This window comes from Protopterus annectens, chromosome 9.part0 (assembly GCF_019279795.1).
Source record: "Protopterus annectens isolate FY-2018-M chromosome 9.part0, PAN1.0, whole genome shotgun sequence".
Classification (NCBI taxonomy): Eukaryota; Metazoa; Chordata; order Ceratodontiformes; family Protopteridae; genus Protopterus; species Protopterus annectens.
The window spans coordinates 1,215,588,330-1,215,615,521 of NC_056743.1; the positions used below are offsets into that span (position 1 = coordinate 1,215,588,330).

Here is a 27,192-nt window from a genome sequence, read left to right on the forward strand (position 1 = left end):
GTCGACAGTATATGCCTTTCCTCCATTGCCCCTTCTCACAAAGGTGCTGCTCAAAGTCGGAATGGAGACCCCGAATGATGCTCATTGCCCCAGACTGGCCATGCCAGCACTGGTACCCACTACTAAGGAACATGGCCCAGGGACCACCATGGATTTTACCACAGATTCCTCATCTGCTCACTTGGCAAGGCAGTCATTCTGCACAGCCACCTCAAAACCTTAAATTTGGCTGCATGGCAAATCACCTAAGCAACCAGCCAGCTCCTCTTTCACAAGCTGTTATGGATGTCATTCTGGAGGCCAGGAGACCCAGCACCGGGAAAGCCTACTCGGACAAATGGAAAAGATTTTGTGCCTGGAACCGAGCTAAAGGCCAAAATCCCCTTGAGCCGGACATACCTCAGATTCTACAATATTTAACTGAGATTTTACACAAAGGACTTTCTTTTTCATCTATTAAAATCCACGCCTCAGCTATTTCAGCTCACTACAACACTGATCCTCCCGTATTTTCACATCCACTTCTAAGGTAGTACCTCAGAGGGGCCAAAAACATTAGGCCTCCCAGGAGAGCACCAACACCAACTTGGGACCTCAACTTTGTTCTGGAAAAACTTGCGCTGCCACCCTTTGAGCTGCTAGCAATTACTTCAGCCAGAAGAGTCTCGAGTTACAGGCACTAATGGCAGTAGAGCCTTTCCTCATTTTTCATCAAAACAGAGAACTAACCCCTCCATGCCAAAGGTGGTATCCAGTGTGGCTCTAAATCAAACCATTCACTTGCCCACTTTCTTCCCAAATCCACAGAACAAAGGAGACTCCTGCACTTCTTGGACATTCACAGGCAACTACATTACTACTTGGATAAAACTAAGGTTTTCAGAAAATCTGACCAACTTTTTGTATCCTATGCAACAGCATCACAAGGAAAGGCCATCTCAAAACAGACCATTTCCGAATGGATAGCACATTGCATACGTTTTTGCTACACCCATCATGGAAAAACAGTTCCTGCTAGCATAAGACCCCACTCCACTAGGGCAGCAGCTACATCTACAGCCTTCCTCAGGGGGGTGCCAACCAAGGATATTCTGGAAGCTGCAACTTGGAGTTCAGTACACACCTTTACCAAACACCATCACTTACCACTTTACTGCCTTCGCCACTGCAGTTTTGCAGGGCCTTCTAGCCTCCTCTAACCCTGTGACTCCACCTCCCATCCTTAGCTTTGGGATTCAACCCAAGTGTGACTGCAGCGGGGTAACACGATGAACATGGTACAGTTTTGTACCTACCATAAATGTAGATGTTGGTGTATACCCTGCTGCAGTCCAGGTTACCCTCCCTCCATCCCCTCTGACCTAGCTGAAACCTTTCTATACCTTTAAAATCTGATGCAGCCTTTAGGGTGTATTTGCTTATAGCTGGAGGTATGTTTTGTTAGTACCAATAATAAAAGTTTAGCACAATCTACTGACCACCTTTTGGGGGGGCACCTGACATCTGGGGCAAGAAAAACTGAAGAAAATGGTGTCTGATGCCTCTTGTGTACCCCGGGTGTCAGATGCCTCTTGTATACCCCTGGCGCACTGACGTCAGGGAAGAAGCGACAGCAACCGACGCCAGACCAAGACTTTGGAGTTCAGGCTGACTGCGGGACCGCCTGATGACAGGAATTCAGGCAGACTGCGGGGACCGCCTGATGACAGGATAACCCAAGTGTGACTGCAGCAGGGTATACATTCTAACATTGACATTTATGGTAGGTACAAAACTGTACTTTTTGATGCTGCAGTGAGGCAGTAGCTTTCTCCCATGTTTGAGCCCAAGGTCCATGAGAAAGTGGATGCATCCACTATTTGAACAGAGGTGTTTGTCCAGGAATCTTGATGCCTGCAGATTTGAGACTGTGTAGGATTCCCAGTCTACAGAGGGGTAATTAGTCTTCATAGGTTGGGTATGGTCTCCAGTAGGTTGAGGTATGCATTTTGAGTCTCTTGTAACACTGAGGGTGACCTATAGCTGGCTAGGATATGGTCCAGGATTTTTGTGTATGGGGATTGGTACATCATCCCTTGTTTTATGTTTACGCATCCTCCTCTAGCCCTGGTCTGTGCAGCTACTGATCCAAAAGTGGCAGTCACTGAAATCTTGCACTGCTGGGGTATTCTCTGCCGGTTTTAAACAAGGCCTGTAGCTGCATAGGTCCCTGTATTTGAGTGTTGAGGGCTTGGATAGTGTATTTGGGCTGCTTGCATTGAGCAGTGCACATCTTTAGGTTTACTTTTTATGTCCGTTTAGCATGGCCTAAAGACTATTTTTTGTTTTTAAATTAGCGAACAATGACGCCAGAAAGACTGCCCATTGGTAATTTGCTGCTTAGTGCTAGGATCATACCAGCCTGGGAGTCTCCATGTAATGCAGGGATGTACATCTGCAGTAATTTACACCTCCATGGTCTGAATCCTAGTACCTGTGGTGTAACTGCTTGAGTTTGTGATTAGGCGAGTCCTGGCTAAAGATGAGCAACTGTTGTCTTTAGCACTCTATGCATAGTACAATGAGGTTCCCAGTGACTAGAGTCCTGGGGAGACTTCATGTAATTCAGTATTGCTACTACTGAGCCTGTGGTGGCAAGCTGATGTTTGGTAGCCTGTCCTTTGTATGCAAGTAGCTCCAGGCATCAAACAGATCATGCAGAGTCTGCAAGCTACCAATGTGGAACTGGAGGCTGTTGTGATGAAAGGCCTCTGTTCCCCATCAGTAACAAAAGCATGGACTGTGGGATTGAACCATGCAGTCTGGTGTCTTTCTTGGAATCCCCTAGCCACATCCTTATAGGTGTAGCACTGCCCAATCAAGTGCGCACCTTTGGGCTAGTGATGGGCATGTGTATCTGTGGTGGATGCATAGACTGACCATCACAAGTACTAGACATCACCATAAACCAGATAACCAGCATGGGGCATCAGGGGGGACGTGGAATGCTGTAATTCCTGTCTCCATCTTGATCTCTCACTGAAAGTGGTGCTGGTGGCGGGGGGGGGGTTAAAGATGCTCACTGGGCAGCTGTGAACAAGGATGGCTTGGGAGATGCTGCTTACTTCCTAAAGGCCCTTTTACAATGTGATACATGCAAAATGCTACCAGCCAGCTTTCATAGCTGGGTTCTGTTGGAATGCCACTGCCACTCGCCCACCCCCATCTTTCCAGATGTGCAGTCCATGGAATTGGTATTGCAGCAGGACATGTGTTGACTTGGGCAAGGGAGGCTCTTGGTTTTGAGCAGGGCTCCAGCAGAGATCCAGCAATTCATTGGGGATTCTGGAAGAGGGGAGAGGGCAGAGTAGCAGTGGAAGGAGGAAGAGAGGTCAGGGTAGTCATGGGAGTTTTTTGTGGTTTGATGCGACTGCAGTAGTGCTCCTGCACTTGGTTGGCATAGATGTTGTTGTGCAGGAAGCATTTATCTCTTATGCCATGTGTGAATCCTAGTTCTGCCAGGGTGCTGGGCAGACACTTGTGTTAAAGCCCATGTACATTATCTATTACCTGCTAGTTAATAGACTGTGTAACATTTTGTCAGTAGGCACTGGGTGGGACTGGCCTTTAACTCCCACACTTCAAGGAGGGTGGACAGTAGTGTAAAAATTCTCTTCCTGCCATGTTATGGAAGCAGATGTGCACATCCATACAATTTTCCTTTGTCCGACATCTTGGATGTTCAAATGCCCGATATACCAATTGTCTCATGTTTCTCCTGAAGGGTCTCTGTAGCTAGAATGGTAAGAGTTGCACCACTTTGTATCCCTCAATATAGAAGTTGATGCATTCTGTGGTTCAGTTTGTGGGCCACACAGGGTAACAAGTAGCCATGTGCCATCTCCCACTCTGAAGCACCCTGGTATTTGCTGATGGTGTTGTCACTTTCCCTATACCACTTTTTATTGGCATATAGAGCAATATTGCTACTCTAGGTGATTGGTAGCCCCTCTAATCTTGTAAAGAGCTACCTGTGCAACACTTGTAGGTTCATAGGTAAGTAGTAGGCTAACTGCCCTTGTGGGCCATTTTAAGCCTATCCAATTTCCCTTATGAGCTCAACATAACCTATCCCATTTGCTTATAGTTAGCCTTACCCATTCCATGGTCAATGATTATATACTACCCCTAATAAGAATAACTAGAATCCATACCGCTCAACTTCTTAGTGCAAAATATCTTTGTATGCTTGTTGTGTTTATACTGGCTAACCCACTACCTGACCAGTCTGAATTCTCCAAGCCTCATTTGCATGTCTGTGCATTTACTTTCACTTGTATTTTCTATAGTTAATTGCATATGTCTTTTTTTTTTTTTTTTAACTTTTAAATATGTTGCTATGTGGTGTTTTACACTGGAGTATTCCAAAACTGTGAAGTGACCATCCACAGCTCATAGTCAATAGATTTGGTCTGGAAGGTACATCTGCCTTGCTGTTAATTATCTGGACATGTAAAATTGTCATTGATACATTTGGGGTTCCAAGGTATTCCTAGGCTCAAAGGTTTGTCTAGAGCTACTTTTTATAGTTTTAACATAATCCGTCTAGACACTTTGGAGTGAGGCATCTTAACACCCTTCTTCTGAAGAAAGCTTATCCTTACAATCCAAAGTCCTATGTTGGTCACTCCAGACTGCTCTCCACAGGCATCTAGCTTTGTCTTCTATAGCCAGATGACCACAGGTGGCAGTATACCTTTTAATCGTTAGGATGTCCCTGAAGATGACCACCCCAAAGAAGCAGGACCCAAGATGCCAAAACGTAGTGTCTGCTGTCTTGCCTGAGCTGAATGGGTGTCCACACCTTCCTCCAGCTCTGACGCATGCTTCAGACTTGACTGCTGCAATGCTTCATGCATTTCCTTAACTTGAAGCTTCTTGCAGATCAACCTTTCTGTGTTTGGGATTAGGTCCTTTGTAGGTGGGTACGTTTTTTTTAATTGTCAAATGTGCTAAAGACACCTCTTTGCATTCCTACCATGAGTATTTTGGATACCTTCCTAGCGATGTGAAGCTAGGGTCTACTCTGATGCCAAGAAGAGAGGTGAGAATACTAGAGCCTAAACCTTTCCATTTTCCTTTAGATACCAAAGCTGTGCCAGATGCATTTGTACATCTTGAGCACCAGATTCCTAATCCTCCCATCAAAACCTGGTAATTTTGTGTAAGGTCAATGATGTAAAAGAACCTAACTACTGATCCAGCTGTGGTGTCCATGGATGGCAAGGGAACTTCTGCCTTAAATCTAAAATCATCCCTATGTGTTGAGCATAGGGTGCTTGATTTTTGGGAAATGTACACTTCTATTTTGGCCTTTCAGGGCTCTAACTTGGTAGAAGGTTCCAACAGACTCCAGCTTGAGGAAAAGTGGAGATGGATACTGGTGTGTGGCGTAGCTGCTATTTTCAAAACAAACGTCTCCTTCCATACTGCTCTGATTACACCCCATCCCAAAATCTAAAAGTTGGTTTTCCACTTAACGGGGGGGGGGGGGTACTAGTCTAAATTACAGATGACTGCCTCCTAAGAATCCTTGACAGGGATACAACAGATCCTAAAGCATCTAAGGATGTTCTTCATCTCACATTGCTGCAGTCCTTACACTTGGGTAGTCCGCTGTCCTCGGTCGGCCCGAATATCAAAGTATAAGGCTGACGTCGGTCAAGGCGCATTTGACTGACATCAGGACGTCAGGGTACAAATGCGCATGACCGACGTCATATCCTCAGTCTTTTTTGCCGCATGGTCCGATGCAGAAGCAGCATTGCAAGTGCCGATTGGCATTCTGAGATTTTTCGATTTCGAAGTTTCAGACCGAGTTCAAAGTTGGCTAAGTACCCGTTGGGGAATATTTTAGTTTTTCTTGCCTCAGTGATTTACGGATGTCAGAAAAAGTGAATAATTGCATTTCTTGTGGGAAACAGATACCGCATAGAGATTATCATACTTTGTGTATTCCTTGTTTAGGGCCTGAGCACGACGTTGTTGGGTGTCGCTCTTGTGCTAGATTCAATAAACGCACTATAAAGAGAAGGTTGGATTGTGCCAGGTTAGTCTTTGGGAAGCGGTGCAATTATAAAATGCCGTCGGATGCTCCGGCGCGCTTCAAGAAGCACAAGGACAAAGCAGTTAAGCCTAGGCTAGAAGAACCGTCTGTACGAACGCCGGTTCTTTAGAGGTGTCGGTGGAGCCGGTGGTTCCACCGGAGGTTTCTTTGGGTTCCCAGGGAGAGACTTTGTTATTGCAGGATGTGGCCTCTCAGGAGGCAGGTCAGGCTGAAGGGGCTTCTCAGGTTACTTTACTCCCCTCCCTTCCTAGGGTGGTTAGGCCCTCTCCTTCTGTTTCCAAGGCTTCTCCCAGAGGCAGGCCAGGTTTAGCTTCAGTTGGTGTCACCCCTAGTTCTTCAGGAACTGTGCCCAAGAAGCATATGCTTAAAATGGCAGAAGATTTGATTACTTTGATTAGGGGTTCTTTGCCCCCTCTTGATAAGAGACCTAGGGTGGAGCCTGAGCCAGGGAGTTTTGAGCAGGCTTCGGATGTTTCAGAGTCTTCGGCGGAAGACTTGCAGGAGTATTCTCCTTATTCTGACTCTGATGTGGATGATTCTACTCCTTCTGCTTCTCCTCCTGAGGATTTTTCTTTTTCAGAAACTCTTCATTCTATGAGGGAGCATTTTAAGTGGGAAGGTCAGGACTTCTCTGATTCCAGGAAAAGGCTTAGGGAATTTTTTTTACCCCAGCATAGGCCTTTGGCTATACCTCCTGTTTTAGATGTGGTGGAAGATGTTTTTGCAGAGGCTTCTCTTAATCCTGATTCTTTGCCTCCTGCTCCTGTTAAACCGGATAGATATTACAGGGTGCCTGAAGCTCATAAGTATCTTTTTAAGAGTCCTAGGGCAGACCCAGAAACTGTTAGTCAGGGGCCTAAAGGTGTTAAGGCTTCTGTTGTCAAGAATCCGGTTCCTTCAGACAAAGAGGCCAAGGCTTTGGATAGATGGGGAAAGAAAGTTTATACTTCTTCCACTCTAGCTATGAGGGCTTTGAATTGCCAGTTTCACATGTTAAAATACCAAAACTATCTCCTTTCACAATTGAAGTCTAAGGTTGATGCTCTGGCGGAAGGTATTGATTGTAAAGAGTTGCAAGATTTAGTACATGTTTCTGAACAGGTGGGTAAGCATTCTTTGCAATGTGGTTTTGATGCTGTACAGGCCTCGTCTAGGGTGGCTGCCACTGGGTCAGTTCTTCGCAGGCACGCCTGGCTGAGGGATCAGAATTTATCTGACCATGTTAAAACAAGGATTTTAGATGCTCCTTTACAATCTGATGTGTTGTTTGGTTCTCCTGTTGAGACAGTTTTAAAGAAAATGGAAGACAAGTCTAAGTCTATGCAGACTGTTAAAGATTTTTTGCAGGTTCAGCCTCCAAAGTTTAGTAGAAATTGGCCTACTAAGGGGTGGATGTATCCTTCTTATGATTCCCAGTCTAGGGGTAGATCTAGACGTGGTAGGGGCAGAGCTCAGGGCTCTTTCAGGCCTAGAACAGGGAGTTCTCCTGCACAGTCTTCAGGTGAGGGCAGGGGTCAGTCCTTTCGTAAACAGACCCAATGACCTACCTTTTCAGCTGCCAGAGCCTTCTCATCTGGCAGCACCTTTGGGAGGAAGGTTGGCACTTTTTCAAGAAAATTGGAGTTTAATTACCCAAGACAGATGGGTTTTGGATATCATACACCACGGTTACAGGTTTTATTTCCATACCTTGCCTCCTTTCAAAGGCATGCCAAACGTTCCTCCTCCACAAAGAATAGAGGCTCACAAGCAAATTTCTCTGTTACTCCAAATAGGGGCCATTCAGCCGGTCCCTATGCCAGAAGTGGGCCTAGGATTTTATTCTCGCCTGTTCCTAGTACCAAAGAAAGGGAACACGTGGAGACCAATTTTGGACTTATCTATCCTCAACACTTATCTGGACATTCCCAAGTTCAAAATGTTGGCGTTACAGCAGCTTTTACCTCTGCTGGGCAAAGATCATTGGATGGTAACTTTAGATCTCAAGGAGGCTTATCTTCATGTTCCTATCAGACTGAGTTGCAGGAAGTATCTGCGTTTTCGAGCTGGGACTTCTCATTATCAGTTCTCTGCATTGCCCTTTGGCTTATCTACTGCCCAGAGTGTTCACGAAAGTTCTGGCTCCAGTGATAGCTTTCCTCAGGTTAAAAGGAATACAGATTTATCCTTATTTGGACGATTGCCTGATTCTGGCTCAAGGAAGGGACGAGCTTCTTCATCATTTGGATTATGTGATAGCAGTGCTAAGATGCCTGGGGTATTCTGTGAACGAAATAAAGTCCAGTCTAGTACCCTCTCAGGACATGTGCTTTCTGGGTGTGAGACTGAATACAGCATCCCAGATGGCCTTTTTGACCCCAGACAAACAAAAGAATCTTTCCCTTTACTTTCATCAGTTGTCTCATCAGTCCGGGCTGACTGCAAGGACAGTCCTTCAAGCCTTAGGGTTCATGGCATCTTGTATTCTGGTGCTTCCCAATGCCAAACTGCATATGAGGAAGCTACAATGGTATCTCAAAAATTTATGGACACAGCACTGCCAGGATTTGGACACTGTCATTCAAATAATACCTTGTATTCAAAAGGAATTTTTGTGGTGGGCTCAGGAATGTCACCTAAACAAGGGACTCTCTGTGACCCGGCCAGAGGCAAGTCAGATTCTAACGACAGATGCCTCAGACAAAGCTTGGGGAGCTCATCTGAATGGAAAGTGGATACAAGACAAGTGGCCTGCCAGACTACAACATCTACATATCAACTTGAAAGAGATGTTAGCAGTCCAGTTTGCATTAATAGCTTTCAAGGATTTACTTCTTCCAGGGCAGGTGTTGATTCTAACAGACAACACAACTGTCATGTGGTACATCAACAAGCAAGGCGGAACACATTCTTATCCTCTATGCAGGCTAGCAATGATTTTGTGGGAGACTGCTCTCAGTTTACAGCTAAATCTTCAGGCAAGGTTTCTGCCGGGAGCACAGAACTCCTTAGCAGATGTGTTGAGCAGACAAATTATGGATCCCCACGAGTTGAAATTGGATCCTCATGTATTTCAGAAATTGACAGTGTCATGGGGAACTCCAGACATAGATCTGTTCGCTTCCCCACTAAACCACCAGCTGCCAAAGTTTTGCACAAAAAGGTTTCATCCCACAGCTTGGAAAGTGGATGCTCTTTCTTTCAATTGGAGCAATCTTCATGTGTATGCCTTTCCGCCTCTGCCTCTCCTCCCAAAGGTACTACTAAAGGCCAGACAAGACAAGCCAAGGATGATTTTGATAGCTCCAGATTGGCCTCGACAGCATTGGTACCCATTACTGAGGAGCCTGGTGTGGAAGCCTCCATGGCCTTTGCCTTGATTCCACACCTGTTGTCTCAGGAGGACAGTCATTTGCTCAATGTCAAGCTTCACTCTCTGCACCTAACAGCCTGGCATATTCTGTTTTGAACCATAGTGGGCCTCCACTTCCACAGCAAGTTTTGAATGTTATTTTGGAAGCTAGAAGGCCTAGTACAAGGAAAGTGTACGCAGATAAATGGAAGAGATTTTTATTTTGGAGTGCAGCAAAGGATTTTGATGTTTCTGAGCCTAATTTAAGTGTGGCTCTTCAATATCTTACTGAGTTACTGGACAAAGGTTTGTCCTTCTCTTCTATTAAGGTTCATGCTGCAGCAATTTCGCTCACTATGATTGTGACCCACCATTGTTTTCTCATCCTTTGTTCAAGCAATTTCTTAGAGGGGCAAAGAATATAAGACCCCACGAAGAGCTCCTACTCCTGCTTGGGATCTCAATTTTGTGTTGGAGAAACTCACTCTACAACCTTTTGAGCCTGCAGCTACTGCTGAATTAAAGTTTTATCATGGAAGACTGCTTTTTGTTGGCTATTACCTCTGCAAGAAGGGTTTCTGAGTTGCAGGCCCTTATGGCAGTTGAGCCTTTCTTAATTTTCCATAAGGATAGGGTATATTTACGTACTAATCCTTCCTTTATGCCTAAAGTGGTTTCTAGTGTGGCTTTAAACCAAACTATTCATTTGCCTACCTTTTATGCAAATCCCCAAAATAAAGGGGAAAAGATTTTGCACACTTTAGATGTACACAGGCAGTTGCGATATTATTTGGACAGAACTAAAGGGTTCAGGCAGTCTCAGCAGTTATTTGTTTCTTTTGCTTTGAGTTCTCAGGGCAAGCCTGTGTCAAAACAAACTATTTCTAAGTGGATTGGGTTTTGCATTGCTTTCTGTTATTCCCATCATGGCAAGGAAGTTCCAGCTGGGATTAGGCCTCATTCCACTAGGGCTACTGCCACTTAACAGCTTTTTGAGAGGGGTGGCAACTAAGGATATTTTGGAGGCAGCTACTTGGAGTTCAGTGCATACTTTTTCCAGGCATTATCACCTACCACTTTACTCTAAATCCAGGGCTGGTTTTGCCACTGCTGTTTTGCAGGGCATTTTGGCAGCTCCTGCTTCCTTATAATTTGGCCATCCTCCCTTACCTCTGCTTTGGGATTCTACCCAAGTGTAAGGACTGCAGCAATGTGAGATGAAGAACATAGTACAGTTTTGTACCTACCATAAATGTAGATGTTCGAAGATCTACATTGCTGCAGTCCAATTTACCCTCCCTCCTTCCCTCTGTAGTTAGAGGTGGTTGTGTGAGTTGGGTGGTCAATTGGGTGTATATTGTATATATTGTACATATTTTTAGTGCTAGGATGGTTGGTTGTTAGTTTGCTGTCTTTTGGTTTTTGACCTTTATTTTTAGGGTCTTCTGACATCTGGGGCAAGAAAAGACTGAGGATATGACGTCGGTCATGCGCATTTGTACCCTGACGTCCTGATGTCAGTCAAATGCGCCTTGACCGACGTCAGCCTTATACTTTGATATTCGGGCCGACCGAGGACAGTGGACTACCCAAGTGTAAGGACTGCAGCAATGTAGATCTTCGAACATCTACATTTATGGTAGGTACAAAACTGTACTTTTCTGGTCATTCCCTATAGTTCTCAGAAAATGAAGGCATCTCATTGGACCAGTATCGGAGCCTCTAGTTCATGGGGCTATAGAGAGAATCAGTGGGTGCCAAAAGTATCTCTTGGAGCTGTCAAGGCTAAACAAGTCTTTATAGTTGGTTCAGAATGCTAACTGTGCAGTCCCTACTACATCATCCACCTTGGAGATGCTAGTCTTCACATATTGTGTCATGAAGGCAATGCTGTTAATGGGACAGCCGCCTGCTTTATTTCTTAGGCTTGCCTGCTGCACACAGGGTCTTCTACAATACAAAGAGCCTGGCTTTAGTAGTTGGATACTGTAGCAACCAGTTCATTCATATTTACTCTTACCTGGGTGATCACCTCATTCAGACTACCGAAAAGGAGACCTCAAGTTGTTAATCTTCATCACTGATGGGTTCGAGCCCTCAGAATAGTCTGCCTTATACCAAGCTTACGTGCACCAAAGCTGCTATCCACAGTGCCCTTCACTCGGTTACCTCAGATCTCGTTTGCTGCGCAACCATATAGCAGCTTTTCACGAGCTCTCCAGCTCTGTTACATTTTTCTAAATTTTATGTTTTTGTGGACTTCCTGTTTAGTTTGCTAATTTCTTGTATCTTTACTGCACTCTGCTCTACCCACAGGTATTTCCTTTCGTACCATTGTTGGCATCTGTCGTTCTACCCTTGTGGTATTCACAGTACCTTTGGCATTTCCCGTTTTCCTTCTTTCTTCACTTTCTTAATTTTTTTTTTTTTTGTTCCTATTGTGTCTGAAGAAAGGTACTACGGGGTTTAAACACTGCTCTTCTTGCAGTGGTAAACTCCGAATAGTGACCTTCATGAAGAGTGTGTGTATTGTTTGGGGGTTCTGCACTTATCGGTGAAACCTCCATGTGATATTTGTGCCAGCTTCAGTCAGCGGACACTGAATGAGCAGCAAAATTGATCCTTAAAGGCCTGCTTCCGTCGCCTTTTTCAGAGGCTATTTCTGCGTTGGAGGTCTCATCCCCCTCCTATGGACAAGAAATGTCCTCGCTCAGACCCCTGTTCATCGGCCAGTGATGGGGGCAAAAGCTATAAGCACAAGGCCCATAAGATTTCCACTGAGCACCATACTGCCTCCTCTGTTCCAACCACCTCTGCTCAGTTTGGCTCCAGACTACTATTGCGCCAACTACAACCTTGGCTCCAACTAGTCTGCCTCCATCTTGGCACTGACGTTCCCCATCTTCGTCCTGTCTGTTCTGACAACTTCGGAGCAGTTTACCTCCACCCCAGCTGTGACCTCTGCTCAGAGCCCGTTCTTGGCTCCGATAATTCCTTTGCTAGTTTCCAAACTGGAACAGTCTGTGCCGCACCACAAACCCAGTACTCTGCGGATCCATTTGCCGGACAAGCCTTCAGTCCCTTTTTGGACCAGCCTGCATTGGTAAGGTCCACCAGGAGCCTTAAAGAATTGGATGTGGTGCGCCTTTTTGATACTGCTGACCACCAGGGGAATTACAATTTTTCCTAGACCCCATCCCACTCTGGGCTTTGGGTCCATTACACTGGCAACCCCTACATACTCTCCTCCCTTGGATCCCTCGTTTCTCTGTTCCGAGTCTCCTATACCAGACGTCTGAGAGGGCCCCTTTCCTTGGTGCCTACAATGAGTGTCTTGAGGCCCCTTTGGGTGTCTGTTCCATCGGAACCCACCCTTCCTCAATCTCATTCTGGGGAGGGGGGTGGAACCCTCTGTTCTGGCTGTTACCGGTTCTGTCTTCGGGTATGAGGGTGACTCCCACCCAGAGTTTGCTTGAGGCTCTGTCCCTGGGGGCAGACCGTGTGGAGCAGGGTGTGACCCCAGTTCTGAAATTGTCTTCGGTTCCAGGCTCCCATTCCTCTTCAGGTAGGCCTGATTTTTGGTTGGAGAGGGTGCTTGCTTCTAGCAATCCTATGTCTGTCATCCCACCAGTTCCGTTTTGAGCCGGAGCTGTCAAAGGCCACCCCCAGGACTCGAGAGCACAAGACCCAGGAAACCCCTGTTCAGAGTATTTCCCTTTCTGTCTTTGGATGCTCCCACTGAAGAACCCCTCAAACTGGTGTGCAAGAGCAAACGCATGGACTCCCCAGAGGAGTCCCTCGCAGAAGATAGACTATGGTGATGGGGAAGGATCCCCACAGCCCCCCCACCCCCCCGACTATCTCTTATGTGGAGACATCCTGGAAATCTCGAAACAGAGGGATGACTGGAAGCCCACCAATCCCTTCCTTGGAGGAATCCGTATTCCTGCAGGCCTTCCGCTCTCTGCCCTTCTGCCCTCTACTACTTGGGTGACCCCCCCCCCGCCGATGAGTTGGTCAAGCTCATTGCGCAGCGGGCATGGAAGAACCCTGACACCGTTGAGGCCATCCCTAGGATATCCGGTAAGATATCCTCCCTCCAGAGGATTAACACAAATGGTCCAGAGGTTTGCCAGTAGATGCTATGGTGGTGGCGGCAGCCATGAAAAAGGACCCTGTGGAGGAAAGTCCTGCTGTTCACCCACCCAGTAGAGTCCTGGGTGGTGGGTTAGGGAAGCAAGTTTTTGAGTGTGACCTTTGCGGTCAGGTCTCTGAACTTTTTTGCACATGCTCCAGAGATCTAGTCACCGAACTCTCTGGAACCCTCTATCAAGTTTTGGACAGTGCACATGATAAAGTTGCTTCCCAACTTGCCACCCTATAGTAGATATCCAGTTTTTCCATGAGGTTGCCGTCCCATGCAACCGAAGGAGCTTCTAGAGCTGTGGGTGCAGGCAAGTCAGATGCCATGCCTGAATGTGCATTTGTGACCTCGCAGACTCACAAATCTTTCTGTTTTAAACGCCCCTATCAAACCAGCAGCTCTGTTCAGTGCCAAGGTCAAGGATACATTAGCCAGGTGCGAGCAGGATGAGAAGACCTTGTCCGCCGTGGGCCTACGTTTCTCCAAACCTCCATTCCTTTTCCAGGAACCAGAGGAGTGGGAAGATGTGGCACAAGAAGTCTCTGTCCTTTCTGTGACGCACATGGTGAGGACTCCCCCAGAGGCAGAGGGGGTTCCAATAATGGAAGACTCCCCTTTCAGGGCAGAGGGGGGGTCCCTGGAATCAGGACTCCAGAGATGTCTTCTCTGGGAAGACCGTATCAGCGCTCCTGAAGCCCTGCCAGATTGCTTTCCTCTGGAAGCAGTTGGGGCGCATTTCTATCTGCACCAAGCTGCTTGGCTGTCGGCATCCACTGGGAAAAATCCAACTTTCAGCCCCCAACAATTGGAATTCATAGGAGCAATATTAAACACTCAGTCAAGTCTCTTCCCCCCTCACAGGCTTCAGAGATTAAGGGCACAAGTTCAAGTGGTACTCTGTCAAAGAAAGTCTGCAAGGGAAGTTCTCCAGGTTTTGGGTTCTATGACTGCAGCCATCACAATTGTTCCCCTAGCCAGATTACATATGAGACTGCCAGTCCCAGTGGATATCCAATCTTCACCGTCTGAGCTCATGGATCCTAATCACCAACTCCTGCAAACAAGATCTCCTCTGTACTCATCCACCAAATGAAAATCTTTGGTGTCGCCACTTCCAGGATCACCAACCCAGTGCCACGGTGACCATGGACTCTTCCCATGATAGGGGGGGGGGGGTGCTTCCAGAGAAAGTCAGTCCAGGGCATGTGGTCCAGTATAGAGGCCAACTTGCATGTAAATGTCCTGGAGTTAAGAGCGGTGCTATTGGCATTGCAAGCTTTTCACCAGCTGCTCCCGTCTGGAATGATTGCTATCCAGTCTGACATGTCTGTCTGGTACAGGGATGGACTAAATCCTACCCCCTATATCACAAAGCCTTGAGAATCTGGCAGTAGGCGATGGCTTCCAACAGCTTTCTGATCGCAACTCGTATTCTGGGGAGCTCAAACGTGATTGTGGACAGACTAAGCAGATGCATCCTCCGTCCTTGTGATTGGTCTGAGTGTGATGGCAGAAATCTTCAGCTGTTGGGGCCAGCCATGCTGTGATCTTTTCACCTCCCCGTCAAACACACAATGCCGCAGCTACTTTGCCCTTTTTCCCCTCATGGGGAGTCGCCAAGAGACTCTTTGATTCATGATTGGCCCACTGATTTCCTTTATGCTTCTCCTCAGATTCCCCCGAGTCCTCTTTTCTAAAAGCATTTCGGTTGAGAAACAAGGTGATCCTCCAACCTCCTTGGATCCTAGATGCTCATAATTACCTCATATCTCACCCACAAGGGAAGACTCCCCCGAATCTGTCCACTCAAGCTGACTGCTTGGTTTCTCCACTTCTGTTAGTTTCCAGGCAGGAAACCCTTTCTTTGTCCGTCCGTGAGATTATCCTGGCCTCACCTAAACCATCCTCCAGTAAACTTTACAGGGACAAATGGAAAAGATTCACTATTTGGTCACACCATCTGGAGCTAGATCCGTTCTCTGCTCCTGTAGCTATTCATTATCTTGCTGAGCTGTTCGACAATGGTGCATCAGCTTCTACCATTCAAGTTCATCTAGCAGCTGTTTCCAACTTTCATAATGGGTTAGATGGAGTTCTGCTTATTTCCACCCAACTCTCCAAGACCTTCCTCAAGGGAATATTCCACAGCAGACCTCCCATCAGGCAGCCAGTGGAGGCATGGAATCTCTCCCAGGTTCTCCAGTCTCTCTACCCCCTTTTGAGCCTGCGGCAGCATGTGATCTAAAATTCCTGTCATGGAAATCCTTATTTCTGGTGGCGGTCACTTCAGCCAGACTAATATCTGCTTTGCAAGCCTTGTGTATCAAGAGCCCTTGTCTGATCTTCCATAAGGACAGAGTATCACTTCGTACTAACCCATCCTTTCTCCCCAAGGTGGTTTCTGACTTTTTTTTATTCAGTCTATTGAGCTCCCTGTATTCTTTCCAAATTATTCAAACAAGGGAGAATACTGCCTACATTCATTGGATGTTCATAGACAATTATGTTTCTACCCGGACAGTCCTTTCGCAAGTCAGACCAACTTTACATTTCCTTTGCGGGCCCTAGAATGGATGGGAGGTGCAGTATCAAAAGTTACCTTGTCAAAATGGCTCAGATTGCATTAGCTTTTCATATTCTCTTACGAATGAATCTGGTACGCCTGGTCAAATCAAAGCTCCCTCAACTAGGACTATTGCAGCATCTGTTGCCTTCCACTCTAGGGCCTCCATGGATGACACCTCTGCAGCTGCCACTTGGGACTAAACCCCATACTTTTATCAAGCATTACAAATTGGATATGATCTCCAGGGGAAGAGTGGCCTTTGATTCAATGGTTCTCAGGAATGTTGTTGAGGGCCACAGGTTCTCCAAGTAGCTTGGGATTCTCTCCCATCCGTGATGAATAGGAAGATTAACTTCAGATAAAGAAGTTATGTCTTACCATAATGTTCCATCTGAGTTGTTTATCTTCTAGTCATCACACCCTCCCACCAAAGGCTCCTAGTGGATCTTCTGGGTCTTTGGTGTTTCAGGGTTTCTGCGCAGAGATGGCCTCCCGATTTGCTGGTTCTATATGTTGCATACAAAGTCCATCTGCGGTAACTGAGTGAAGGGCATTGTGGGGAGCAGCTTCGCTTGGGTTTTTGTGCACGCAAGCTGGTATAAGGAAGGCTCTGTTCCGAGGGCTCTGAAACAAATCCATCGGTGATGAAAGATCATCAACTCAGAACGTTATGGTAAGACATAACTGCCCTGCAGTCTACTCAATTACTAAACTTTGGGTTTCTGTCATTGGCCTGGGTCAGTTAACCTACTTGGTCCTTGGCTGCCCCAGTCAGATTCTTGAGAAAAGGTGCTATTTATTACCTTTTCAACTCCGTTCAGCAGCAGAATTGGATTACCAGAGAATGGCTTGTAACCTAATGCCCACACTCTGTATCATAACACTTCACTGCCTTCCAGCAGGAGAATATTTCATGGTGAATCTAATGGGTGAAAACTTTGGAGGGACCGGGGGTCCCTTTTTAAGTAAGCTCTAGTCACTGGAGATTCCTTGAATATATCCTTTTTCAGAGAAGTAAATAATTCAGGAGACCTTGAACAAAATTCAGAACAAACAAATATTAAGGAGGCAGTGGTTGTAGCTTGTACCTTGGAAGTATTCAAACAAGGGATGCTATGATCCTCTAATAAGACGGTCATGGTATATCAAAGCAGGAGGGGACCCACAGCATGGTATCTTATGTTATATGTCAGGAAGATGCTGCCAGATCTGCTAAACTGAACAGAAGCAGGCTATTGAGTGGATGTTGAGCAGGGACACCTTTTCAGGACTAGGCCCTCAGGTGGGTTGCACCTTTCACTTTCAAAACTAAGACACCAAGAATATCGGATTCTTTTAAACCATCCTTTATTCTCTAACCTGAGAACAGACTTTGACTGAGGTGGTATTTGTATCCCAAGTATGAAAAAAATGGACTGGTACCACTAACTTGGGTTGCAGACTTTTCTCCAGAACAAGGCTTTGCTCTTGCGTTCAGAGTAGGTTAGGATACATGTAAAATTTAAAGCTGTGTCCATGGTCCCCAGTTACCTTTACAAATCTGGCTTGTGTTTCATTGAAAGTACATAATATGTTTGCCCTGGAATCTGCTTCACTGGTAGTGCACAGACAATCTCTTTAAATCAGCTGGAACTCTTCTGTCTTGTTTTAACTGTGCTGTAGAAATAACACTGGTGGAGACAGCAGTTTATCTTTTATTTTACATAATTTTCCCATTTGCCATAATGCATGTCAAAAAGATTTTTGACTTGGAAGCCTTTTTCATAGGCAAAACTCCCATCCTCATGTTCTCAAGGGCAGAAGTGCTACCAGTTAAATGTTTTGTTCAGCCTCAGTATTGCTCCCTACTCACAAAGCAAAGGAGAAAGGATTCTACATGTATTGCATGTGCAACAGATCTAACCAACTCATGTTCTCAAGGGCAGAAGTGCTACCAGTTAAATGTTTTGTTCAGCCTCAGTATTGCTCCCTACCTCACAAAGCAAAGGAGAAAGGATTCTACATGTATTGCATGTGCAACAGATCTAACCAAGGAGAAGCACATATCCATTACAAAGGGCAGAGGACAGGCCTCTGTTAAAACAGGCTATTCTGGAATTCACTGCATCAGGGGATGTTGGACACTACTACATCCTTCTGGGTTCTTCTGGTTGTGCAGTTCCCTGGAGGCACTTGCCACATGTGCAGTCAGTGCTCTGGCACCTACCAGACAAATTTAAAGATGACAGATGGGCATCCTCTCATACCACAGGGGTCCTGATGCCTGGATGGGAGCGCATCAACCTAGCTGAGAGGAAATTTGGCTGTCTCAACACCACAATCCATGTAGGAGTTTCTTGCACATTGTTATAAAAGTGAGGTACATGATTTAATCAGTTTAGTCTCCCTAACTTTAACTTGTTTTGCAAAGCGATTTGTATTAAGTTCGTAGTCTGATGCAGTGTGGCCTTGCCCTATGGTGAAGAATAGGGAAGGGGTGCCCTCACAATTCCCTCCCAAAAGCTGACATTTCAGGCACTCTTGGATCTTTTGTGTCCTGTACTAGCTACATCACTATACCCTTTACTCGTACAAACTTTGTCGTGCATTGGCTACCTTAATGCAGTATATTAGTTATATTTACCTCTCAAATCATAGTATCCATGTAGGTTATCAGTTGCTCAAGACTTGCACAAGTGTTGCTTTTTTTCTGTTTTCAGGGAGTGGCACGGTCCTTTTCATTTACAAGCAATTTAAATCTTGTAAAACTGAAGGTGAATGGAGGAAGTGTTTTGGCTTACTTGGCATCTGAAAAGGACTGCAGCTGCCAAACTCTTTTTTTTTTTAGGGGAACAGTAGTAGTTATCCCTGTAGCAAGTGCTTAAGCTATAAATGTCATTCCCTAAAGTAAAGATTTTGACTATCCATCTGAGACTTCCTTCAGAGGGCTGTTTTTGCACCCACTATTCCTCTTCAGATGGTTGTTTTTGGAACCATCAGTACTGTAACCCAAGATCTGTATAAGCATGACTCTTTCAAAGAATGCATCTCCAGTCCATTATGGATAGGCAGTACTTATCCCTGCCACTACACAGGCTGCCAGATCAGTTGAAGACCTGCTGGAGGCTATCCCTGGCAAAGGATGACCCAAGTAGAAATTTGGAAATCTGATTGGTACCAGATTGCACCCTCTGAATTGACCATTCTAAGCCTGGTACTGGCCTCTCTAGAATGGGTTGTCTTGGCACTTAATTGCTTGCTGTCGGTCCATAAGTATCAGTGGTGACCACAGTAGTGCTAGACATAACTTCTGTCATTGTGATGCCTATGAAGTCACTATAGGGAAGAAGAAAAAAAGTGGATGAATGCTTTTAGATTTCTTGAAGGAAAGAAGGCTGGCATTAAACCCATGTCTCTCTTAGACCGAGGCATAAAACCCAGAATTATTCCTAGTTCTGGTAATTCTTGTGTAGCCTGTCAACTTGGACTATGGTCTGGGATTGAAGGCCTTGACTATCTTTTATGGTGGACAAGCTAGTTAGCATTAAAGGCGATGCTGTTTACCTCAAGGTGATGTGACGAATTGTCCTCTTGGAAGCAGTTTCCAGAGTAAGAGATGGCTGTCCAGTTCTCTGCAGATGTTTAGCCATTGCTCTTGTCATAGGTAGATCTTTTTAGAGATCTGCCCACTATAAAATCATCCCACCACTGTGGATTTCAGTTGGCCCAGGCTCTCTAGATCTAGGGCTGTAAAGATGCCATTGCTTTCATAAGGGGACTGGCCTTGAAGGGGAATAACATTTCTATGCCATTCTGTAGTTGGAATCTTCAACCGTACATCTGTTTTTCATTTTGGGATGGATATCCTGCAGAGACTCGCACTCTTGCTGGCTGGCATTATTGTACTGACATTTGTGCCAGTGTACACGGGACACCATAAAATTATTCTGTCTAGGTGGACATAACTTGTACTGTGCTGTCTAGATTTTCCTCCACACACTGCCTTTATCAAGTTGCCCATGCTGGCCATAACTTTGAAAAGATTGTGTTCCTTTACCTGGACAAATGGCTCCTGATACATCTGGGATTATGCCTTTATCTGTCTTCTCACCTTTTGCATTCTGCAGGGGTGACCATGACGTAGGTAGTCTCTTGCTCAGAATTTTATTGGTGTGAAGTTGGGACTGTTGACGTTGGCCATGTCCAAGCTCTGACTCTTATCGTTATGTCCAGAAAGTGCATCTGTCTTTATGGTGCTGCTTACATTCCTGAAGCTGTGGGGGTGTCTGACAGTAAGTGTAGAGGCACAGCCCTCAACTGATCACAGAAAAAATATGCTTTTTAGCTGCCTGCTGCTCCAACCCTGAAATTGGGAACAGTCTTTTCTGTGACTGTTACTTTCTGCAACCAAATCCATTAGAGTGCCCTGCCTATGCACTTATAACAGGTGGAGTTGAGTGAAGATTCTGACCCCCTCAAATTTTCTAGAGACCAGTCCTTGCCCAGCTAGGCTAATGTAAAGCAATACTGTAGTTCCACACCACTTGAAGGACACTGGTAATCTTGTAGCAGATCATAAAAAGTGGCATCATTCTGTCCCAGTCCTGTTTTCAGGGACGGGAGCAAGTGGGTGACTAATCTGGCCCTTTCTGAAAAGGGCATGCAGGAGATTGACCACAAAACTGTCCCCTCCTCTTCTGTAAGGTATGAGAAGGATGTGGAAGATGCAGTTATTTCATGACCCAAGGGATAAGATGTAAGCACTTCTGCCATGATTTCAAATGTTGTGGAAGAAAGACAGCTAGGATCCCAGTGTGTTCCTCTGCCTAACTTTTACTTGATCTGCTGGGGTTGTTATGGTTTGTTTATAGCTACCAAAATGCTATCTTGTTCTTCCTGAGTAGAGTGGTACCTTGTGCAACCTCGTCAGATTGTTGGTTGATAGGTTGTGACTTTAGCATCTGGCTTTGTGCAACACAAGACTGTGAAGGTCAGTCCCCTCCTGACTTTATGGACTGGATTGTAGTTTACCACAAGGTGATAAAGGAGCTTCCTGAAGAATAACTATCTTTCACATGGAAGAACCTCTGCACATCTCGTATTCTGGTTGACCATTTTCCTGCTAGCTTGGCTACATTTCATGCTAACATCTTAGAAATACTTTTGTGCTCATCCACTTCGCTTGGTTCTCTATCCTTTTTTTATAGAGAACTAGAGGCAGTACTTCAAAAGATAGGATGCCCTTTAGGGCAGTACATCTAGGACCATAGTATGTTGTAGCAGTTTCCCATTCTACAAAAAGTCTTTTCTGCCAGAAATTGCTTCAAAGTTGTCCCCAATCCAGGAGAAATGGAGCATGAACTTCACCTGGCTGTGCACTGGGAGCTTGTGTGTTAACCTAAAAGGGGTACCTTTTCCTTTTTATCAGAAACTGCCATTTCCTTTGATCAGTAACGAGAGGTTTGCAGATGCCAATGCATCAGTGTTGTGATGCTTTATTTACATGCCAGACTTCAGATTCTGTAGCTAGAGCTTCTTACAGTAGAACTGACCATGTCTTGCTTCAAGAAGGTTTACCCTGTCCTTGTAGCTGCTGTTACCTTCAAGCTGAGCAAGTATGTGCACTGTGGTATCTCTCTTTTCAGGAAGGTGCTTGTTACATGGGGCAAATTGGCATGCTTGGAGAATATGATCACTTGTGCAGCTGTGCAACAGCATAGTATGCATTACTATGGGGCACTAAATTGCCACTGTATAAGAATCTTGATGGGTCTTTAGGTTTTTCAAAAGTCACAGGCAGGAACTGCCCCCCAAGGCTTGCTATAGCTATTACAGGTGCAGAAATGCAGTGTTGGTGGGACTTATCATATACTTTACACTGAAGTGAATGGTTATACTAACGCAAAAAGGCTGTACATGTAAATATATACTTGTTTCTAATTACTCCCCCCAGACCTTTATGGAAAAACTCACCAGGAAGCTGCTCTGATAGACATGGTGAATGATGGTGCTGAAGACTTGCGTATAACATACTTCACTTTCATATACAAGGAATATGTAAGTACACAGATTACTGTGCATTTTGTTTTGGGTACTATTTTAGTGATGTATTTAAGCTGTCCTCTATTGAGCTGTACCAGTCCATCTTTAAAACAGTTTGAGAGATTACACTTAATATGTGCCTTTAATTTTGCGACAGTCTGTTTAGCACATTAACACTCCCTAATGTAAGTTTGCCACTACACTTATGAAGTGACATTCAAGTAGTCAGTGATTTTAGAGGGGACAATACCTTTTTATAAAGGAAGTGCTGTCAAAAACAGGACAAATGTAATTATCTGGCATATCGGCTTCATCCTATCTTGTAGGGTTTTGATCCTAGATTTCCTTGGTCTCTTGCAAGTTGGGCAAGCCACTTGACCAGTAATGTTTGACTTTGCCTCTTTATATGTGGCTCTGGTAGGTTTGACGGGTATCAATACTATGTACTGAGGTAGGGTAGGAGGGTACTTGTCCTCTGTCAGGATCTCTGCACACTTCCAGCTTGCCCAGAGATGTCCACTGACTCATCTCTGCACACTTCCAGCTTGCCCAGAGATGTCCACTGACTCCTCTCTGTAGACTAAAATAAGACTAACTTTTTTTTTTTGGGGGGGGGGTGCATTATCTGAGGAGGGAGAGCTGGGGCGTTTCTTTTGTCTACTCATCTGCTCAGGAGTGCTAAAGGAGTAATCTTTCTATAAGAGTCAATGGTGGTAATGTGGAGGGCCCTGGTTCTGAAATCAATGGTGGTAATGTGGAGGGCCCTGGTTCTGAAATCAATGGTGGTAATGTGGAGGGCCCTGGTTCTGAAATGAGTGAATCAAACTGTGTAAACAAGGGTTTGCAGGGTGGTAAGGAATTTTTGTCATTTTGGTTAGCTTTGCCTTGAGTCAACCATCTGATTCGGTCTTTCTAACGCCACATGTTTGTACCCTCTTGTACAGTGGCCACACATTTGTACCCTCTGATACAGTGGGCTGTCATATCTGGATTCTGACAAACATGAGTAGCTGTTGGGCCTCCCTCTACATGAAGTATAATCCTATGTATCCCCACTGTCTTTATTAGAGTATCAGTTTGTACAAGGTGTACATTTGTAATATTCCCTTACACAGTTGCCCCACTTTTGCAAGTGCACTCACCTTTAAATGAGTTGCTCATCATGGAGATGTTACAGTGCAATTTAATATTTTATTCAGGATTTCAGTTTAAACCTTCCAAGTGAAAGGATGGACTGCTTCCTGCACAGTGTTTTGATATAGGCAATCAAGTCCTGTCCCAAATGGATAATTATAACCCTTTACCTACTCCCTTTATCTGGCGGTTATTAGGTGACTGAAGTAGGCTGCTGTTGTGCCTCTGTGTAGCTTCACAGGTGTAAAGGTAGCTCTACTGGCTATCCCGCAAAGTTCTGTGCCTTGACGTGGTTCTCTGCTTGACAGCCGATGTCATCTGTTAGATTTGAGATGTGCCCTTTGTATACTGCTGCAGTATTTTTACTTGGCTTGGTGTACTCTCCTTTAAGCCCAGTTTTGTTAATAGAGACATTTCCTAACTGCACACCATAGAAATCACAGCTACCACTAAAAACGCATTACATGCCTAACTGAAAACTGCTCTCAAGTATAGCTTTTCAGGTGCAGATCAAATAGAGCATTATTTGTGGCATATGTAAAATTAGTCCACATTAACTTAAGTCGCCATTTATTTTCTAGTGATCTAAATAGTCATCTTTTCCCATGTCTGTCACAAACTTCCAGGACAAATGTCGCCCTAATAAATAAAGGTAAAGGAGTAATAGTATTTTTCACAGATCTTTGTCACTTGAGCCCATGAAGTTGTAGTATGAAACCATGCAAGAATATGGATATCCCAGTTGGATGACATTTGTCTCCAGTATCTGTAAGTAGTGGCAAGTAGGGTTGCTATAATCATGCATAAATAATCCAGCTTGTACTTATGTCATCTACGGTGCAACTCTAATCCTCTAGCCAGAAATGGATAACCTTTTGCTAGGTGGTAGGGAAGCCTTTGCCCTTTTGTATTTTTTGAATAGCCCAATGCCATAATGGTTACCTCTCTGAACAATGCCAAATCATGCAAGTGTAATCTTTTCTGAATAGCCCAATGCCATAATGGTTGCCTCAATGAACAATGCCAAATCATGCGAGTGTAATCTGCCAGGAGGGAGTAACATCTGTAATATCTGACACTATTGTCATGAATATTGGAGACTGGGCCTTTGGTACTGAATGCCAAACATAGGTTTAATATATGTAATCTCGTCCATACCAAACTAGTACTAGATACCACTCCGTTTTACATTGCAACATCTCTAAATATTGCTATTTAATACCTGAATGTGTTGGGTCTTCACTGTCGCGTCCTGCTGAAACCGTTTCATCTAGATCACCTGTAACAACTCGGTGAAAAATTAATGTAAAATCTTAATACTCCTGTCCAGGAAGACCATTAAATAACCTTGTCGTTTTTTTTTAGTTTGTTACCCAATATTCTAGAGCTCCGCCACAGTCTGGGAGATTTTTTCTTTTTTGAAAAGATGTTCCTTTTCAGACCATTTGACCACTCCTCGTCCCCAAATCTTGTTAGACAAAACTGTTCAGGATCAATTCTATGTTCTAGGTATCAGCCCACAGATGTTTGTAAATATTTCTGGATCTTGTTTAACTTTTGTCCTATTACTGCTATACTGTAGGACCAGACATTTTGGAAATACAACCTGTGAAATTTTTCTCTTTGTGTTACCTTGCCAAAGCTAGTCAAACCTTTTCATTAGATGCAGAAAGAAAATGTCTTTGGCATGAACATCATTTGAACAACTTGTATTCTTGAGAGAAATAGGAAATATAGATGGTTTCCACTCTAAAGTCTGAGTCAGATGATCACTCTTAACTAATGGTACATGTCAGTGGTACAGCAGGTAACGCACACACTCCTTTGCAGAAGGCTGTGGGTTATATTCCCACACCAGGTAGGTGGATTGACAGTGCAGCACAAAGGGTGATGCTGTACTCTTGTGCAGGTCTTCGAATGAGATATTAAACTGAAGCCTAGTAGCTCAGGTGGATGTAAAAGATCCCACGGCACCTACTGAAAGAGTAGGGGAAGTTCTTGGTACCCTGGCTAGTAGTATAAACCATACCTTTGGTCTCCCCTGAAAAGAAACTAATAGGTTAGTGGGACTGACCAGTCAAACTTAAAATTCAGTTTATATTACTAGCTGTTCACCTAAATAGGTGAACTATTTGCAATGGGCAAGACTGCCATCTACCAAAGTCGGTGCTGGCACATCGTGAGAACATGGAAAAGTAAGCTGTGTTCACATTAAATCCAGACTATTTGATAAATTATTGGAAAATCCAACTGGGGAATCCCTAGGATTGGAAAGCTGTTGGCCATAACACTGTACATTTAGGGGTCTGTATTACGAACGCAAAAGTATGAGCAAATGCAAAGACGTTGACATGTATTGCGTGAAATACAGAAATCCCTAACATACAAAACTGCAATGTCTAATTGTTTTGGTTGGCCTGTCTGATGTATAGCTCAGTAAGGAAAGTGTGCGATAGGACTTTTGTGTTAGGATTTGGGTTAAGTGTATAGATGGGTAATGTAAGGTTTAGTGTAGTGTTTAGAAGTAGGGTTATTTTAAGTGTATGTGTATTGTTTGTTTTGTTTGGGTGTATGTCTGTAGGGGAAGTGTGCGGTAGTTATAGACCTTAGGGTTAGGGAAGGGTTGAGGATAGTGCATAGTTGTGTATATGGGGTTTAGTGTAGTGTTGGAGGTAGGGTTTTGTTGGAGGTAGGGTTTTGTTAAATGTATGTATGTGGATTATTTATTGTTTTGAGTGTATGTGTGTAGGGGACATGTGCAGTAGTTACAGACCCTTAGGGTTAGGGAGAGGTTAAGGATAGTGCATAGTTGTGTATTTGGGGTTTAGTGTAGGGTTAGAGGTAGGGTTTTGGTGCTTTACCTTGGGTTAGAAGTAGGGTTTGGTTAGTGTATGTGTGGTTTATTTATTTTCTTTGGGTAGGTATGTAGCGGGTGGTGGGGTTGACACTGACCGATATTTTTTTTCGCGGTTTAGTGCGTTCGGGATTTTCACAGTATAGGGGTTGACATTTTTTTTGGGGTAATATAGACCCTAGATTTAGATGGTCTGTTCAGTACTTCCCAGGCTGTTTCACAAAGCCTTGATGGTTTAAGGGAATCCATTTTGAACATCGAGGTATTCAGTTGGGTTTGCTAATAGTTTAGTGTTCAGCAAAAACTGGGAACACTCATTGGATAATGACTAGTATTGCCAAAACAAGGAAAATCTAAAGTTCTCCGGGAGAAAATGTTTGAAAGTTAAAACTTTAAATACACAAGCATCTAGATCTTTTTGCAAGTACTTTGAGTGTAAAATAATGCTATAGAATTTTAAATTCCACAGAATTGTCTTTGATTCTAAGCTATTTATTGGTTTGTAATCGGTAGCATAAACTGTGCTTGAAAGACTGGTTTCAAAAGTATTTAAACTCTAGACCAAGAAGCACTGAGCACATTACTCCATTTTATATTCTACATTCTCTGCTTGGCAAAGAATCTAATTTCTAAATTTTAATAACCATTCACCTATAGTTAAGAGGCCTTAGCTTTACTTCTGGGGAAAAGTAGCTGAAACATGCCAAGGAAGAACTAAAGGAATTTGAGGCCAGTCTGTTCTGCAAAAGGGAAACTCTCTAGCACTGCAGTTTGTCTTGTAGTCTAGTGTATTCTATGGCTTTACTCTGGAGTGTCTTCAGTGCTCAAGTAATTTAAGACAAATGCATATGGGTCCTATTCATATGCTGCTGTTTCCATAACACAAGGGAGTTTGCCTCTGAACTCTCGTATGTCTGGCCATTATACAAAAATTAAATTCTACTACTAGGGTGCCCATGACGTCCCACCTCTCTCCCTGCAGACATTGGTCATAAGCAGATGTCTGATATAAATTGTATGTATGCACCCTCCTCAG

The 27,192-nt window shown here is 44.5% G+C and overlaps 1 protein-coding gene across 1 annotated transcript in view; it reads left to right on the forward strand.

The window, feature by feature from the left end:
- GSTP1 (glutathione S-transferase pi 1) overlaps positions 1 to 27,192 on the forward strand; it is a gene marked incomplete at its 5' end in the record, with an annotated part of 94,145 nt that overhangs the window by 31,095 nt on the left and 35,858 nt on the right. The window contains 1 exon segment of the mRNA XM_044084142.1: positions 22,080 to 22,183. Coding sequence (XP_043940077.1) covers positions 22,080 to 22,183 — 104 coding nt within the window.